General features: G+C 43.9%; 1 protein-coding gene across 1 annotated transcript in view; it reads left to right on the top strand.

The window, feature by feature from the left end:
- Window positions 1-8,823: 8,823 nt before the first annotated feature.
- The window catches only part of LOC117747738 (collagen alpha-1(XXV) chain), a 131,644-nt gene continuing 124,670 nt past the window's right edge, over window positions 8,824-15,797 (top strand). The window contains exons 1-2 of the mRNA XM_034557171.1: window positions 8,824-9,120; window positions 9,288-9,357. Coding sequence (XP_034413062.1) covers window positions 8,824-9,120; window positions 9,288-9,357 — 367 coding nt within the window. The remainder of the gene's footprint in view (window positions 9,121-9,287; window positions 9,358-15,797) is intronic.

The raw sequence follows: 15,797 nt of genomic DNA, 5'->3' as shown, positions 1-15,797 counted from the left end.
CCCCGTCTGTGCAGACTCCCACGCAGTTCTCCCACTTCAGATCTGCCTCTTTCAAATAGGCGTCAATTATTTAAAAAAGTTCTTCTGCAGTGGCCCTGTTTGGTATATATTTGCAGAAAAGCAAATCCTCCTTTATTTCTTCCGCATCAATATACCTGACATATGCTATTAACAAACTGTCTTTACTGCTTTCCGTTGCCTCATCCATCTGCAGAGCAAAACGACCATCTTTCATCTTTTCAATAAGCTGCTCTTCCATGTCTGCAGAGAGGTCACCGATACGCCTTGAAATAGTGTTGTTTGACAATGGAATAGTTTTCAGTTTATTGGCAGTTGCTTCATCAATAACTGTTGAAACCATGTCAATGGCTGCAGGTAGTATTAACTCCTCCGCTATTGTGTGAGCCTTTTTGCATTGGGCAACTCTGTCGGCCACTTTGTAGGAAGCGAGTTGTGCTTTAACGGGGACAGATGCAGCTTTTTCAAAGAAAACCCACTGGGGTCTCTCATCCTGACCAAAACCCACTGGGGTCTCTCATCCTGACCAAAACACACTGGGGTCTCTCATCCTGACCAAAACCCACTGGGGTCTCTCATCCTGACCAAAACACACTGGGGTCTCTCATCCTGACCAAAACACACTGGGGTCTCTCATCCTGACCAAAACACACTGGGGTCTCTCATCCTGACCAAAACCCACTGGGGTCTCTCATCCTGACCAAAACACACTGGGGTCTCTCATCCTGACCAAAACACACTGGGGTCTCTCATCCTGACCGACAATAGTGCTTGTGAAGCCCAGAGACAGATATGCCTCGCTATATTTCCTTGCCTTTACCTTAGTTTGAGGCGTTGTCGAGGTGGTCGCGTCGCCTGTTGCGGCTGTAACAGAAGTTCCATCGGATTTGCGCTTTAGACCAGTCACAAATCTGTCTATCTTTGTACATACTTCCTTCTCTTATCTTTATCTTTCTCTGTCGCTCCGTATCTTTCTCGCTCTGTGACGCTGTGTGTCTCTCTCTCGCTCGCGCTCCCTCACTCTCTCTCCCTCGCTCGGGCGCGCGCTCTCTCGCTCGGGCGCGCGCTCGCTCTCTCGCTCTCTCGCTCTCGCTGGTTTTGCCACAGTCGGTCTGTGACATGAGCCGCTCTGGTGGCGTGGTTGGAACACAGTGCATGTCACGTCGGTTATTTTATATTGTTTTGCCGGTGTATATGTGCGTCTGTGTGTGTGGGTTGGTGATGAAGCCGCGACCCCCCTGTAGTACCACCGCGCCCCCCCTAGGGGTCGCGACCCCCACTTTGGGAACCACTGGATTATGGTATCTACAACATCTAGGGCGTTTCTCTGTTCGTCCAGTAGATGGCGCCCGAAGCTTTAAAATCCCCCTGTGGAGAGAGCACCTGCTCCACATTATGTTAGCACGGACTTCTCTATTTTGTTTGGCTAAAAATATGTTTATTATAATATTTTGTAATAGCCACTATACTCTATAGCCTGTAGACAGCCTTTTAGCATAACCTGTATTGCCATCTGGGATCAGATTAAAATATAGCTGTGTGAGAATGAGTTAAACCGTATTATGAGTTATGAAGATGATTGTTGTTATTAGGCTTTACAACAGCATGAATCAGAACAGAGATAAAACAGATGTGACAGGAGACGTTGAAAAGCAATAAACCTTCGGTAATCTAATAGACCAGATCTAAAAACAATAAAATAACCCCCCACCTAATATATGAAACATGATTTAGCAAGTACATATATAAATGTATACAAATATAAATAACGTTGAAAGGAAAAGATTAATTAATAAACAATGACAACACATTATTGATCATTTCCACTTTGATTTCTGAGGAAAAACTGTCCAATGTCTGTTTTTTAAGAAAAGGAAAGTGAAGATAGTCTCTATCGTTAATAAAAAACTCTCGCAAAATATTCAGTGTTACATATAGAAATACATTGTAGAGGGAGGAAACGTGTCTGAAACGGCCTTGAGACCGTGACATACCAGCAACCCTCATAGAGTTTCAGTTGCAGGGGCAATGTTGCTACATTAGCCTGGGAAATGAAATAATGAACTATAAGTGATTATTAATAAAACACAGCTGAACAACTGTAGTTAATGAACTGTGCAAATAGCGCCTGCAGACTCAGATCTTGGTGAATACCTGGTGCCTCTATGTCAAATGCACTTTAGGAGCTCCATTGGCTCTCATTTATACTATAAATACAAGTGCTGGCCTTCTGTAGTTTTTACTGCAGGCTTCACACGCAGACGGGTGTTTTCAGTTATTCTGGTTTAAGTGAGTAACAGGAGAAAAGCAGGAGGGTTAGGGAGATGTCAATCAAGCAGCCCTTCACCCGAGGAGACCTAATCAGGTAGAACCATCTAAATCACCAGTGTGCATTCACCAACTCATGGATTCTCCACTTATTATATGAAGTATTATGCCAAATAGGTTTTGCACTCCAAGTCCGCAGATTGTGCAACAACACAATAAGGCCAGTGTCTTGTCACTGCAAACAAATGAAGTTAAAGTGCTTTATGATTGCTTCTGTAAATTAGCTTCTGAGGCCGTGCCCAATAAATACATTTAATGGATATGTTTACTTTCATATACTCGCTAGTTGTTTAACTTGCTTCTGAAATGCATGCCAAAGAGATGCTGATTTGATTGCATTTGCAATAATTATTGTTGGATACACTTGATTATTTGGGAACCCCCAAAAGTGCTCTGATAAATAAGTAAAGTCCAGTGATAACTGATATCCTTCATTCTCTCTGAGTGATTTGGACTAAAGATTTACTTTCACAGAAAAACATTAAAATGCAAAAAGGCTGCAGAGGAACCTCGGATTAAGAAGTTAGGAGTCTAAGGAGGTTTATGGATATTTGAAGTCCCATCTTTCCCATTATAAATGTCTGACTGCATATGAAAAATGACTTCTCTATTGAGTGTAGGGATTTATAGTGTAGGGACCCATCTTATTACACTGTAAAATGTAATAAGTTGACTTTACTTAAAAAACGTGAGGAAACCGATTGCCTCAACATTTCTAAGTAAAGTAGCTCAATCATTTTAAGTTCTTAAAGCTGAAAAAAATGAGTTTAGGCAACTCATGTAATTGCAGTAAACATTAGTATAGTTAACTCAACATTATTAATTAGTTTAACTTTAAAATGTAAATTCAGACAACTTAAAGATATGAGTGAAGTTAACTTAAAATCTTTAATTATGTTGACAATAGTCAGTTCAGATAACTTAAAGATCCAAGTTATATTAAGTAAGCAGTACTAATAAGAAAGAGTTATCTTTACTAGTCCAAGCCTCCACATTACTAGGAAATAATGAGGAAACCGATTGCCTTAAAATTCTCAAGTAAGCTGAACTACAACTACTATAAGCTGTTGAAACAAAGATAGAGAACAGTTATAATGGAAGACAACGTTTATTTAGAAGAAAAACAAATATATTTTTGAGTTTTTGTCCTCACACATTTTCTTAAGCTCAAACAACGTGCTTAAAATGCTTGACGTGTTGCCAGATTAAGTTTCGAAACACAGACTATGATAAACAGTTTTGGATTTGCAAAATTCCACTACAGAAAACCTGGCATGTCACATACCATGCACAGATGGACAGAAGCAATAGATGTCATGTGTACAAATAAACAGCATTGCAGAGTTACAACACATTCAATGAATATGACAGAATGTATGAACGGACCTCCACAATCCATATTGTAATAAGTCCGAAGAGTAGGCACATGGCATGTGGAAGACGGTCATGGTCACCCATCACTACTGTTCGGTCCTAGACGATGGCAGTAGCTGTACTCCAGGTGCAGCGAGTGAGGAGAGGCCACAGTGTCTTCAGCATTCACTGTCAGGATCCCCATAGAGGTGTGGGACACATGTCCAGAAGGTCACCGGAGTCCTAACAACAATATCAGCATAAAAAACACAATTACATATCAAATGTCACTTTGCATTTCTATGCTAGAACACACAATGGTTATATTTGTGCCTCACAGCAAAACAAGGCTCCACAAAATCAACCAATCGAAGCATTGAAGAGACACAGACACTAAGACGAAGCTACATTCTGATATTATTAGATAATAAGTAAAAGAAGATGCTCCTCCAGAGTGAGTGCTTTGATTCATTCATTCATTCATCATATGATTCACTGAATGGTTGCAAAAGCTAATAAAGAATATGGATTCTCACAAGGACTGGGGTATTTACATACAAGGATGATATTTGAATGGAACAACAATAATAGCACAAATGTAAATACAACATAATGTAGAAGAGCCTGAGAACAACAGGTTGATGCAGTGGCATCAAACACTAAGTGAAATAGAAATGACAGCTCGTTAGCCCTGATCAGGATCCTTTGGTGTGTTTCCGTAAGGTCAAGTCGCAGCTTCACGCCATCCAAAACTCAAATACAGGAGGCAGATCGGGTTTGCAGCCTACTGTTTTTAGCTGTCACACCTGCATCATATTGGCACTCTACTCCTGAACCTCCTGTTGCAGTAGAGCGAGCATGTTGCCCAAAACCATAAGCAATAAAGAAATGGTGATGATGTTAAGGGAAAATCCTGTTGTTGTTTTTTGTTTTGTAACAGGAGATATTAGTAGAAGCCCTCTACTATCATGCAAACATGTGAAGGTGTACAGATACCCGTTTGACTGTAATGAGTTTTTTTTATTATTCTTGAAGGCATTTGGGTTTTGAATGGGGCGACTTGAGAGCTGCAACTGGACCCGACTGGAAAGACATGAGATACCACCAAAAAGGGCCCCAATCAGGGATAAGTGATCAGTGAATTAAGAGAGATAGATTGGGCAGTTAAATAATGTTGAGTAAAGTCTACTTACAAAGCCTGTCTTGAAGAAGTGTGCGTTCTCATCTCCAAGGATGACAGGAAGGCCACGGAGGACTGCTGTTCGCTTCCCAGTCACATCTGTACTCAAACAAATATCTCAAACACACACTTCCTAAGTGTTAAAGGACAATCAATTCACAGCTCTGCATGCAATGGCACTACTTTAGTAACCACATAAAGAAAAATGACTTTGCTTGAGAAACTTACCCCTGGTGTGACTTGTGCAGATATTCATTAAGTTTCTGGCTGACACTTCCCTCCTTGGACTTGGACATCTCCAGGAAGAGAGGAGGAGTGCATTTGTCGAGTTCTTTGAAGAACTCTGCTTGCAGATTTTTGCTTGATAAGCGACAGAACTCAGCCAGAATCTAAAGGAAAGAGTATGATAATTTAAGATTTAGTCACATTACCTAAACAATACAAAACGTAGAGTACCGCTTGCTGTTGGGACACGGTGCCACTCACTGAGGCCGAGAGGTCCGCCCTCATACGGTTGTTGTTGAATTACTCCTCGTTCAACTTAACTTAACATTACATTTCATCTTCAATGACAGTAACGTTGCGTGACTCGCGTAATGGTGCGTTCAGGGAACACGAGTGACACAGCCACGGTTATTAATACCCACTAACATCCTGTCTGCGATTAACGTGACGTTATATGTTAAGTTACTTTTAAATTGGTAAAAGGATAAACTGGTTTAGAATTTTGACTCGTTTCCCGACGAGGTCCCTTCCACCGTTAACCCATGTAGCTACACGACAATAAAAAAAGACATGCGTACCGAATTCAAGAGTGGCCCTGAAAGATTGACAATCATAATTGCACCCGCTAATAAGCACGCTAAGTTTGCTGAAACAAGTTGTGGTTATATTTACACTAAAGCTCTTCTGGGGTTACACACGGTGGACTTGACGGGTTAGCTAGCTTAAACGCTAGCTAACGTTAGCTTTCGAAATAGAAAACGCAAAGTTAACATCCAACCAATAATTCACATATGAAGAATATGGCGAAGAGACGATGACGTTTGCTAAATAGATGAACGGCAGCGTTTTATTATCAAGCGGAAACTTACCTTAAAATAACTTGACACAATGGCGCTTTCTTCCCGCTTCGTCATTTCGCCTCTCAAAGAACGTCTTCAGTGGTCAACTGCGCATGCGTATTCGAGTCGAGCGCTGCCGAGTGCGGCCGAGTTTCTCCGAACTTTGCGGGTCCTCCTCACTCGTTTTTTTTAAGTAAAGGTTACTTAAGATGATAAGTTTAATAACTTTACTCACCAGAAAGTGTTCTTTACCAAGTTTCTTTAAGTATGGTCAACAAATTAAGCAGACATGAGTTAAGCTCACTATTTTTTTTAAGTAAGGTCAGCAATTACATTTTACAGTGTAACACCTCCCTCTCAACCGGCTGTTTCCCTAACTCTCTGAAGGAGGCAAGAGTCAACCCTCTCCTGAAGAAACCCACTCTCGACCCATCTGAAGTCAATAACTACAGACCTGTCTCTCTCCTCCCCTTCCTTTCCAAAACTCTAGAGCGAGCTATCTTTAACCAAGTCTCCTCCTTTCTCCACAGTAACAACCTTCTAGACCCCCACCAGTCTGGATTCAAGACAGGCCACTCAACAGAGACTGCCCTCCTTGCTGTCTCTGAGCAGCTTCACACTGCTAGAGCAGCCTCTCTCTCCTCTGTCCTTATCCTTCTAGACCTTTCCGCTGCCTTTGACACAGTGAACCACCAGATCCTCATGTCCTCCCTCCAGGACCTGGGTATCTCAGGCACCGCGCTCTCACTCTTCTCATCCTACCTCACCGACCGCTCTTACCGGGTAACCTGGAGAGGATCTGTGTCTGAGCCTTGTCCTCTGACTACTGGGGTCTCCCAGGTCTCAGTCCTTGGTCCTCTTCTCTTCTCTCTGTACACCAACTCTCTTGGCTCTGTCATTCGCTCGCATGGCTTCACCTACCAGCTATGCTGACGACATCCATCTCACGGCTAGACTATTGCAACTCCCTCCTGGCAGGTCTACCTGCTAATGTCATTCAACCTCTACAGCTCATCCAGAATTCAGCTGCTCGGCTGGTCTTCAACCTCCCGAAATGTACCCACGCTCCTCCGCTCCTCCGCGACCTTCACTGGTTACCGGTGGCCGCCCGCATCCGCTTCAAAACACTGGTACTTGCGTACCGTGCTGCGAACAGATCGGGTCCGGTCTACATCCAGGACATGGTCAAACCGTACACCCCAGCCCGTTCACTTCGCTCGGCTTCTGCCAATCGGCTCGTAGCTCCTTCACTTCGAGCTAAACACTCTACGAAGTCACGACTGTTTGCTGTGCTGGCTCCTCATTGGTGGAACGAGCTCCCCATTGACATCAGGACAGCAGAAAGTCTCTACATCTTCCGTCGCAAACTAAAAACACATCTTTTTCGACTATACCTTGAATAGGGAAGGTAGAGCCGTAGTAGCACTCTGGTAGCACTTAAATGTCCCTTACCGATAGCACTTTGTTGTTTAGCACTTTAGTAGCACTTAAATGGCACGTACGGATAGTACTCTGTAGTTTAACGTTATTGAAGAAATTGTACTTGCTTGATTCTTGTTGTTCTGAGTTTGGACTCATGGTTTAATGCACTTATTGTAAGTCGCTTTGGATAAAAGCGTCAGCTAAATGACATGTAATGTAATGTAATGTAATATAGAGATGCTGATGTTCATTAATAAATATCGCTCAAATGAAGAGCAACAGTCTGCACATTTAATTCAAATGTCAGTCTTCTGAGGGAGCGTTTGTCGTATTGATGCTTATGCATGCCGACTAAATATATTAGATTATTATCATTGTGCCATTCATACAAAGTGTTCAGCAGTTATTAATGTGGATTATAGTTGATGCCAAGTGCAGAGGTATATTCATGCAACTTATTCACTCAGATTGGAACCCTGCCGGAATCTCTCAGAAGGATCATCGTTTCTGCCAGTATCATCATTTAATGTGAATCACTGATGGTTTGAATGCATTATCTGCTTCAGTCTGGATGGATATTAACTGACATCTGATCAGAATTCACTGTTCAGACGGGCCAGACGAGGTGGTTCTCTCAACGCCGGCATCCCGTGCGTTCGTGCTGCAGGGCTCCGTGGCTCTCTTCTCTCTACATGATGTCTCTTGAACACAAGCACTCAATAAGATGTGCTATGTGCACAGTTCAGTGAGAGCCTCTATCTACCCAAGAATACCCGCAGGAAGAGCGCTCTGAAGTCTCCCGTGCGTTTTTACGCAGCGCCATGGCCAACACGTTGCCTATACATTGGCTGCAGAGAATGTAACCCTTCAAGTTTAGACAACTCCACGACGGATTTACATTTTTTTAAAATGTTCTCCAAAAAGTAACTGCATTTATACGCATCATTCTGTAACTGGAGATCTGACAGAAATACAATACCCGAGCGCAAAAGGAGCGGGTCAATAAATTATGTTAATCAGTCGGCGCAGATTGGAGGCGTGTTGTTGCCGTAATGAGGGGGAGCATGCCCGCGCCGTGGTGGGAAAGCTCCGAGTGGTAACGCCGTCTCCACTACGTGCGCGCAGCCTTCGAGTTCCCCCAGCCTCTCTCTCGACTTTATTGTGCACACAACAGCAGTTTCCTCCGCAGCGGACTCCATGCGCAGCGGGCTCGGTGCAACAAGTCCACCGGAGCCGTGAGTCAGTGCAGGTTTGACCTGCCTCTGCCGGAGCGCAGTGGTGCTCCACTCCACTCATCTAATATCCGTCGTCGCGACCACGAACGCCACTTGTATACGCGTACGCCGCAATACCGCACATCCACACGCGCACAACGACTGTGCGCCACACATTCGTGACTCCGGCGCGCCGGATGCAGCTCGCGCCCGACCAGCGTTGCGCGTGTGAGTTGTAAGTGAAATGGAGACCGCGGAGGCAAGAGGAGCGTCCAAGTGCGCGGAGAAGATGGAGAAAGAAGCGGCGCCTCAGAAGCGGCGCTATCACCGCGCGGCGCTGCTCAACGTGATCTCGTCTCTATGCTCCGTGGCGTCCGTCGCCTTTTGCATTCTCCTGAGCATCAACGCGGCTGACGTGAAGAGCCGGGTGCTGGACTTGGAGAGCGGGCATGGCGAGCACACCTTCCTCCGTGCTCCTGGCTACTCCATGGATGACTTTAATTCGTTGATTGGACAAAGAGTGGACGAGCTGCTCTCTCAGGTAAACGTTGGCTCTCGCACGTGCTCTTGGGAACTGTTTGTGCGCTTTTACTTGCCCCCTTAATAAAGTGACATTGCTTGAGAAATCCTGCCAGGTTTTATTTTATATGAACGCATCACGGCATGTGCAAAATGAATGAACAATTGTATTCTTCCCCCCAATTTCAGCGCTCCTATGAACATTTTGTCAAGATTCGGACTGCAAGACAAGCATCACCTGAATGCAACTGCCCTCCAGGTAAATACCCCATCCTCAATGCATTCAGGTCACGTGGTTGTGTGCTGGTGTGCTGGATTCGAAGCATGTTTGTGACCCTGTCCAGAGTTGATGTGAGAATGAATTGGGAGCTTTCTGAACAGGTCTCCAGTCGGTGTCATTGAAACCGATGACACGTGACAGTTTGCATAGTGTGTGGAGATCTGCTGTGAAGGATGCAGACAGCTGACTGGCCATCACACTTAGCAGAAAGAAAGGCATTTAACAGCAGCCTATACATAGAAGTGCCGAGAGGTCGTTTGACTTGTGGCGTTGTCTGGTCCCCTTGGAAAAGAGATGTGGAAGTTCTCATTTGCCACCAGTAGATGGAAACATTACTTCCTTCAGTGGGGGTCTGATCATTTTGGGATGGAGTTGAGGTTATTCTTCAGTGTTTCTCAGGGATGTTGGAGGTGAAGCTGCACAATTTTGGGCTGTAACATCACACCTGTTTTTTTCTCTTCTGAAATTGAAATCATACCATGGCCTTTACGGCTGTGCGTCATTGTTAGACGTCACAATGATGCTCCTCAATATGTGTTGATGGCTCCGGTAAGAAGGAGAAAATGGACAAAAAGAAGAAATGTTTCATATAAAACAACTCAGCATTGCCGTCTCCATAGGCTAGAATCTATTCTAATGTAAAGGTCAGATGGTTGTGCAGTTTACAATTTCAATACCTCCATTAGGAATGTTTTCCATCTGTTGTTCATCAAGAACAAGGGTTCTGGATATAACCGATTAAAGTCTTGAATATCCATTCATTGTATCTGCAAGCATGTTTTTTTCAATCTTGTGGAGGTCAAAGGAATATAATATAGTCTTTGTTCAATGAAAACCATGTATTTCCAAAATGTGTCAAGATAAACTGAAGAATTGAGTGTTCCTAAATGGATCGATTCAAACTATCATACTTCTTAAGCTAAATTCACCATTAAAAACCCATTGGATGAAAAATGCCTCGTTACCAAACTGAAAGCAGGAATGTTTTTAGCTCATACAAAGTTGACATCATGGAGATGTATGGCTTTCTTTTAGGACTGTAAGGATATGGGAATTTCTACAGAATTCCACCAGACGTATATTCGAAGTGTTTGCTCATAGCATTTTGTGCTTTTTATTTTTTATATTTCGTTCATGTGAAATATTTCAACTATCTACAAGGTCACAGACGAGCATCATTTTTCAGAATTCCAAAGGTTTGTCAAACCTCGGCCGCTCTTAATCTGGATAAAAGGAGTCCCTGAAATCAGAATGAAAGTGTAATATAATCACTGCATGATAGTAACACATGCTCTCAATGAGGCTCAGATGAGCATTACGCTCGTGTCGGGCAGACCGCTGTCTGTGTCGCTACGCAGCACCGGGCAGACTGCATGCTGCAGGAAATGTGCACGTTTTCATAACTTTTTCAGAGGCTGATGCAGAGGGATCTGTCCATATCACAGCCTCAGTCAACTGCAGCTGGGAATGTAATACAGTAAGTGTGAACATACTGCACGTGACCCCTCTGGAAAGGTCAGAGTCGTGACATTGTTCAGAGTAGCTCTGGTGGTTTGATTTTTTTGGATGGACAATCCAGGTGTCGGAAAGAATCCGTCCTGCAGGAAGTGTTCTCTGGACAGGAGGCTGAATCTTTACTTAAGACAGGGACTGTTCTGTTGTTGACCTTGACCTCTGAGCTCTCTATTGGGAAAAGATTATTTAACAGATTTTCAACATCTATCACAATCAGACATGGGTGAAAGAAGGAACGTGGCCGGTGAAAGTAATAATCCGAAATGAACGAGCCCCATTTTTTACTTTTTGCAAGTGGTTTATCAATTGCGAATGCGTCATCATCTGAGTGGAAATAACTGATTTATTGGGACGCAAGTACTGGAAGTATTAACCATAATGAGACTCTCCCAATCATGCTGCTCTCTGTTCTCAATCCCTATCATGTGTCTGCTATTCATTCTCCCCCGCCATATTACTGTGAGAAATAAATCAATGAAAACATGTCACATCAAATGAAGCGTGGCGACCCAATAGTCAAGGTGGCACCGAACTTCATCTTGGAAACTGGCACTATGTGATGACATTTTTTACTGTCCCTTTTTAAAAAAATGTCTGGTGACATAAAAGCACATATATCAACTGTATAGTGAGTCTGTTGTGTATTTCATATTGCAGTGTTCATGCAGCATACTTTGTTAATCCTTTTGAGGGAGCCTTTTTAGGCCAAATATCTTTTATATGAATGCTGAATGGGTTCACTCAATAGTTATGCTCTCTTCTGTCCAGGAGACAGCCCGTGGCTCAGATGTGGCTTTTCTTTTTTTTTCCTTCTTTGAGGGGAGGACCGTAATGTGCTTTTCACGGTCTTCACTTTATTGCTGTCAAAGAAGATTGAGTGGTTTGCAAAGACAGAGCAATGGTCCATAGCTTCAGGATAGTGTAGAGGTAGTTTCTGAATCCCAGGAAAGTTTATACCATCTTTATCAGAGAAAATCCAGTCGTGAACTCAAAGTATGTTGTGTTCATGCTGATTTCATTCGTCGTTAATGATTTTTTTTCTTTTCTTTCTGGGGCCATTTGTCATTCTCACAGTGCCCGGTACTGCCGTCATGTGACCAAAACACGGTAGCTGTGATTGGGTCTGGCCACACCGGCGTCATGTTGTAGAGATAACGGTGATGGTTGGGTCAACCACTATGGTCCAGAATGAAATATCTAAATATCTAACGGGTATTAGACAGATGGCCGTGACACTTTCACGTAAAACATCCATGAGCACGAATTCATCGGCTTGTGGCGATCCCCTGACTTTTACTCGGAAGCAACTTTGAGGTAGACATTTGAGATTTTGAAGTAGCAACTTTGCTTGTCCTTTAACTCCTACTACTGGTACCATCATCAGGTCACAATTTCAGAATGTCCTCCGGCTTATAACCATATACCTGCAGGGTCAGTTTAAAAGTGAAAAGAAATCTGGTGCTCTTACCAGACCTCTGTAGCCTGCTTGAGGCAGAATGTGTGGATGCTGCATTGATTTTTCACCTGTTTTTGTCATCTTTTTTTCCCCACTGCGAGCCCAAAGATGTTGTAGAAGTAGAATGCTTAAATTCGTGGAGCACTCCTTTCAAGGAACACTTTTGTGTGGATTGTCCGAAGTCACACCCACTCAGTGTGCCACACCGTCAAGTCTCCCTCTAATAATTGTTCCAGCATTGGCGGGCAGTTTTTGTTTTTCATTTTTACTGCGTACCCTCTCCTCCCCTGGGATCTACATTCCAAGCAGAACATGCTGTTTAATGGCACCATAATAAAATGTGCAGTCAGCAGGCACCGGTGCTTTGCTCTTTCCCCGTTTACTTACCCATACATCTCAAACCCCTCCCTCCCCGATATCCCCTTTTCCCACTCTGCAGCATTTTTCTCGCTTCAAAAAGCCTGCCAGCTAAACACCGACCAAAGTGCTCTTGAGAAAACATCCAAAATGTAATGTGCAGGACCCCCCCGACCCCACCATCGCAACCACCGGATGCTGGTTGTCACAGGCAAGGTGCAGCTGGGGGGATCGAATCAGCTGGCTGTTACGTCACAATAAACACAGAAGCAGATGCAACGATATCTGTCTGGCTTGTTTCGTCTAGTCCAGATTTAATTAACTTCAGCGGACACACACACACACACACACACAGTCCATAACATTCTCCACCTAATCACTCCATGTGGCCACTCCCCCTTTCCGGCCGACAAAGTGTGTAATTCCAGTGGCCTGATACAGTTACAGTTGTGCCGATCCCCTCAGATAGCCTCGACTCAGTGGGCAACTGGTAATTAATCACTGACAGCTTTTGGATTTCGACCCTCTGTGTGGTTTGGTGCTGGGAGGTGCCCTAATGGCCATGTAATTACTGAGTGCTAGGTAAAGCTAAGCAGACTTCCAGGTAGCCACTGCCGCCAGCTGCTTTGGTTTAGGTGACTCGGGTTAAGCTGCCTTTGTGAGCAAGTGAGGCCGAAGACAAAACTCTGGCCTGGGAAGTCTTGCCTGGAGGAAACGGTGAATGGGCAATTATGATTTTGATTGCGGCTAAATAGCTTGAAACGTTATCGCCATGTAAATCGCGGGCATAGTGAATAACGACTCATTTAGCTCCGATTTTACACCAGCACCAATAAATTACCATGACAGGATTCATCACGATGAATCATCGGAAGTGGTGCATTTGCTCACATTTTCAATTCTCAAACGAGGTTTATTATAAAGGGGAAGATGCTGGAAATAGCACAGATGGTCTCTTTATACCTTTTTGACACAGCAACTTTTAATGGGAGATGATGAGGCATGCCAGTTGAAAGCACGGGTAATGAGTATGACTTTGGGCTTTGAAAGGGCGGCACACTTTTCTTCGTCTCCTTTTTGCTTCACATTAACCTGAGGGGATGCTATGGGTGGACAGGGTTTTTATATGAGCTGTGATGGATGGATGGATGGACAACAGCACTCCGCTGGAAATGTAAGTACCTCAGGCTTTGAGGATTGGGAGGAAGCCAAAGGAATGGAGCAGAATCAAAACAGTCGTGCCTAATGGTCCGTCTCATGTGTCTTTGAACATTTCCTGGCAGTGATCCTCCAATCGTCATTTTTGTGTGGAATAATGTAGGAAGCTTGGAGATCCTGTTTTGTCTGCTCCTACGGTTACTACTTGGAGTTAAATGAAGGGGTTTCCATCACCACAACATAACGGCACACCCCACAAATGAATAAAAGAATTGTCTCCCGTTTTTATTTGACATGCATTTGCTCCAAAAATAGGCTGCCTTTGTAAGGGAATGAATGTTTTCCCCTTTCGAGTTGATTGCACATTCAGCAGCATCAAAGCGCTCGGGCAATAAGATTCAAACTGTTAAAGATGGAATTATTCCAGTGTGGCTTTGTTCTTTTTCTTTGTTTGAGTCTCTGCACCTTCTTAAGGTTCTTGTTGGTGGGGGGGCGATACAACAAGCCCTTCCATTGCCCTGTAACCTCCAGTGCAGTAGGGGAATCACTGCTGTTGGTTGCCTTTGATGCTCTTTCTCCCAGGATCCAGTGCTCCTCTGTCGGAGCTGGGTGGCAAAATCCTCCACAAAAGACGGCTAACAAACTCTCTGCCTCGTCCGCTGGGTGCCCTCTGACACTGGATCCTACTGAAGTCTCTTTTGTGATGGCTGAGGTTCACCCTTCCACATGCTATCCCTCACCCACCAACATTCAAAGAGACTTTTAATAGACAAGGGGAACCTCTTCCTATGTGGCACCCTTGTGGAACAGCGGGTCTACTGTTCCAGATGGTGATAGTTCCGTGACTGCAATGGCCACTGAATGTCTCATCTGAAAGGTTCCCTGGGAGGTTTTTGACCTCCGGTAGCGCTGTGACGCTGTTTTTCTATGAGTGGGTCCCTGTTTTCTTTATCTTGTGCGGGTGATGTGATGCACATAGCTGCCCCTGGTTTCAACTTATTCCACAAACCTGCAGGTGATAGCTGGTGAACATTAATGTTTAAAAAAAAAGTATTCAAAAGGTCCATCGATGAAACGTTTAATATATATAGTCAGTATTTCCTATTTGTGGATCATTATTGGCATGCCAGCAAACTACATTGTACACGCTATCTGAAGTAGAACGCAATTAAGCCCCCGATGCCTGTCTCCGTGAAACAATTCTTATTTCCTTTCTTTCTTTTTTTTTTTCAATGTAAGAAGGATTTTTCCAGTGTCTGTCATCAATTTCAAATCACCAGCAAAGCACGACGATGCCAGCGTTCACCCGTGTCATGGAAATTCTGGTCTCCAGACAGGCAAAGAAGGCTAGGAACCCCTGAGGCGCTTCCCACATGCTCTCCCACACCCCTCCCTCCCCACCGCCTGTGGCTTTGTGCCCCAGGCCTCTCAGCCCCAGCAGACATGGAGGATGGTGGGGTTAGGGGCGCAGATGCTGCTGCTCTGTACTCCATCAGCCTAATAGAAACAGGCACTAGAAAAAAAGAAAACAGACTGGTGTGTAAAAAAAAAAAAAAAAAAGCATTGCGACATGCCATGGCAGGAAGCTGTAATGTTGCCATGACATGCAAACTATGGATAATATTGTCTTACCATGAAAACAATGCTTGGATGGCGTTTGCGGAGTCTGTTTATTTTTAATGTGTGTATGCATCATTAACTGTAAGTCCACACAGACGGAGGGCAGCATTAGCATAGAGCTGCTTCATATTATGTTTAGTTCTTAAGTTCAAGAACGGCTTACCTTGACACCAAGTAATTTTTCATTTTGGGACTGTAGGGAAATACATTTCCATCTTATTGGAGAGTGGGATGGAACCTTTATATATCGAGTTTTAGAGATTTAAGACCCTCAAACATATCTCCATTTAATCCTCACTTTACAAAAGTGCGA

The sequence above is a fragment of the Cyclopterus lumpus genome, chromosome 18, assembly GCF_009769545.1.
Source record: "Cyclopterus lumpus isolate fCycLum1 chromosome 18, fCycLum1.pri, whole genome shotgun sequence".
Taxonomy (NCBI): Eukaryota; Metazoa; Chordata; class Actinopteri; order Perciformes; family Cyclopteridae; genus Cyclopterus; species Cyclopterus lumpus.
This window is presented reverse-complemented; position numbering and strand designations above follow the sequence as displayed.